A 3,725-nucleotide genomic window follows, 5' to 3' on the forward strand; every position below is an offset into this window, starting at 1 on the left:
CAAAATATAAATACTTTACAAATATTATATTGTTGGATAGATTCAACGAATTACCAAGTCTTAATAATATTGGACGAAGTTGAAGCTAGTCATAATTTTAACAATTAAAATATAATGCACGAAATATTATATTTTTTATTCAGGTTTGGTGGCTTCAATACCTAACACTCCAAGTTTATTGAAATATAAGTTTGTAATTAATGTACTACAATTATAAAAGAAGTTCAGTATATATATATATATATATATGAGAAAATTAATTTGTTTCCGTGTGTTTTGTCTTGACATCTTCAAATAGACATTAGTTTTCTAAATTTGACGTTTACTTCCATTTTGGATTGTAGATAAGACATTAAATTAAATTAACTTTAGAAAAGGAAAAGGAGAGGATATTTAAAAAGGAAGAAGGAAAAGTAGCAATCATACGTTGAGACATAAGTAATGCAGCATGATTTTGTCTCAGTTTAATTAAAAAAAAAGCAAATAGGCTTATTTGTGTTAATAAATTAAATACATCGACAATATTTTAAAAAAGATATCACTAAATAGAGGATTTTGTCGAAACTCACCCCTCATGTCTAGGGTTGGATGTCTGATGTATGAGAAATTTAATGTGTCCAAAATCAGAAAACATGAATTTGGACTAGTTATGTTGGGGTAATCATGTCTAGGGTTGGATGTCTGATGTATGAGAAATTTAATATGTGTCCAAAATCAAAAAACATGAATTTGGACGAGTAATGTTGGGGTAAAAGAAAGAATTTTAGATCTAATCCAATCTTAAAAGTTTGTCGAAATTATCCGGATCACCGTTGTGGGACTCTGCCCATCATCTTTGTCTGATGGTTATATATAACTAAACATTGTCACTAAAGAAAAACTAATATTTTTTGAGGTTAATGTGTTAAAGAACCCACTGTTATGATCACACCTAGTTGTAAAGATAATCAAGCCAGTAAACATTAGTTATTGAAATTTGAACTGGTCCCCTGTTTTTGCCTTGTGGCTACTTTTTCAACTAATAAAAAAACTTGACCACCTTCTGGTCTAGTTCCTTTTCCTTCTCATATAAAGAGAAAATCACTTAAAATTCATCAAAATTTGAGTTTAGAAAAGAATTGATGAGAAAAGGATCAAGAAAAATGTGGTGGGTGGTGCCATCGTGTACAAGCAGATCATCAAAGAACTTCAAGACTCAACCAGTAGTGGATATTGAAGAAATACTGAAGATGAAACTCGAAACGATTAAAGAAGAGCCAGAAATCTCTGAAGAAAATGTTAAGTTAACGAAGACGAATACTATGAGCAAGCAATTAGTGAAGAAGATTCAGCTCAAAGTCAAGAAGGGTCGTGTTTTTTCGCATAAATTTAGTCTGAAAGAATGTTATGTTATGTTCATGACTGGTTTGGCTACCAAAGGTGCGTTAAATGGTCTTCCTAGATATTAAGATTAGTATTGCTGTGTTTCGATGATCAATTAATATTCAAGATCAAACATGGATCTAGGTCAGGTTCTATGAAATTCAATTGGACCTGTTGATTTTTAATCGAGTTATTTATGCATATGCAAACAAATTAAAATGTATGCATAAACTGTAATAAGTTTACATTAATTCTGAATTCACTGACTTTAGATCCTGAATTTGTTTAGTCTAAAGCTATTGTTTCTAAGTCGATGGATACTTTAACGGTGTACATTAGTGTGTATACATGATCTTAAATTTGTAAATTGCCTGCTCCACTCATTAACATTGTGCAAACACGGAAGAGAAGACAGTATATGTAAATACTAGTACTATTTTCGCTGATGATGTTTTCAATTTTCAGATAAATGTTACTGCTGAGAGTTTTACGCATAATAGATGTGCATTCGATTCTTAATATTCTAATCTTTTTCTTTCTTGGCCGCGTACGTAATACTATAGATTTTGAGATAAAGAGAAGTGTTATTTGAACATCAAATGGATTTTTGGAATACGGATGAATATGTATTTCTGCAAAATCAGTTAATAAAATTCTAAACATTATCAAACTATTGTTGTATAGAGTTCATCTTCAAACAAAACTTTTAACTTCGCCACAAGCTTTTCTTTTCCAACTCTAATCAAGTGTTCTCCAAAAGCATAGAGATAATTGATTTTCCAATACATGAAAATCATGTAATATCAATTAAGTAATCAATCAACTACACAAATTCAATTCCATTCCATTCAAATATTTAATTACTTAAAACCATATGCATCAGTCAGAAAAATGTCCAACAACACTCAAAACTGGGGCATATTTGCAACCATGAAATAAGTGGCATAATAATTATAGAGGTCCATTGGTTCATACTGCTATGCTACTATGTTCCCCTTTCCATATCTCCAAAGGAAGGAGGAAAATTTAAATAATGAAAAATGGAGGGAGCAGGAAGACAACATGGGCCAAGTGAGAAGTGTCATTTATGATCCCTTTCAAAATCATTTCTTCTAATTTAACTTTGCCAAAGAAATTGGGAACACTAGAAAATGGCCTCACAATCACTTTGTCACTCAACTCATCTCAATTATTCATGTAAAAGCCCAATAACCTTAGTTTTTGAAAAATCCAATTGGATCATTGTAAGTTCCAACTCATAGGAAAAGAAAGAGAAAAAATAAACAATCTCAGGTAGAACAGGGCGTTGAAGTATAAAATTCATTCCACAGCTCTGGATTTACTAACGATCCTTCATCTCTTCGTTATATATATTGAGAATTGTGTATCACATTTATCCGTTAGCTATTGGCTAGTAGCAGAGTCAGGACTGTCATTTAAGGCTATCAATAGTTGTAGTAGAAATTTTAATTATGAATTTCACAATATCTTAACTACTATACTAAACCTTTAACTTGTGTCAAGAGGTGTCAATACTGGCACATATATTTATTAAACCTACATTTGACCTTTATTATATACCATGTAACATATAATATTCAACCGGTTTTCGCTTGATACTCCATGAATTTTATCCTTCTGCGTCCGCCACAGTTATTAAGTTGATGGTTAAGCCTGAGACAACTTGCATAATCCACTACTTATCATGCTCTCTCATTTCAGAGAACTCGACTGATTGAGACGTGAACCGCTAGCATCATTTACTCGAGAACGAAATAGAGGACAGTGTTAACATCCAAATCTTCATTAAAGATTCTTGGCGAAATTTATAATCTTGAAAATAAGACATATTATACAATAGGTAAAGTATAATATGATGATAGTATACAATAACTTTAAACGTATAGTTTCCAAATGAACTCTTCATTGAAGCTCTTGTGATTAAAATTAGGGTTTAATATCCCTATCAAAAGAAATTCTTTGGAGATTTTACAGGGGAATGAGACAGGACAGGGAGCCCCCATTGACAAGACAATACAAAAGCAGGACACACATCTTCCATATTCTTCATTCTTTTCACTATTTCCCCATAAATCCTAGCAACCCTCTTTGGCAATATTACAAAAGAAGAAAATGACTTCCAATTCAACTTTCTAGATTTTGATAACTTGAAACCTCTAAATCTTCCATTCATTTTCTTGATAAGCCAACACCTTCTTGGCCTTATTACAATTACCCTCTCTTCAACAAGTCTCTCATATCTTCCTTGAAACCCCATCTTTCAAAATTAGCTCTTAGTCTATACAAAAACTAACAGAGTATTTATAGGGGAAAAAAAGAGAAGTAATGCGCTATTAGTTAGC

At 31.7% G+C, this 3,725-nt stretch overlaps 1 protein-coding gene across 1 annotated transcript; it reads left to right on the forward strand.

The window, feature by feature from the left end:
- Positions 1–1,142: 1,142 nt before the first annotated feature.
- LOC109119809 (uncharacterized) lies at positions 1,143–1,448 on the forward strand. The gene has a single exon (XM_019212824.1). The coding sequence runs from the start codon at positions 1,143–1,145 to the stop codon at positions 1,446–1,448; it is 306 nt and encodes a 101-aa protein (XP_019068369.1).
- The last annotated feature ends 2,277 nt before the right edge of the window (positions 1,449–3,725 follow it).

This window comes from Solanum lycopersicum, chromosome 1, assembly GCF_036512215.1.
Source record: "Solanum lycopersicum chromosome 1, SLM_r2.1".
NCBI classification, from domain to species: Eukaryota; Viridiplantae; Streptophyta; class Magnoliopsida; order Solanales; family Solanaceae; genus Solanum; species Solanum lycopersicum.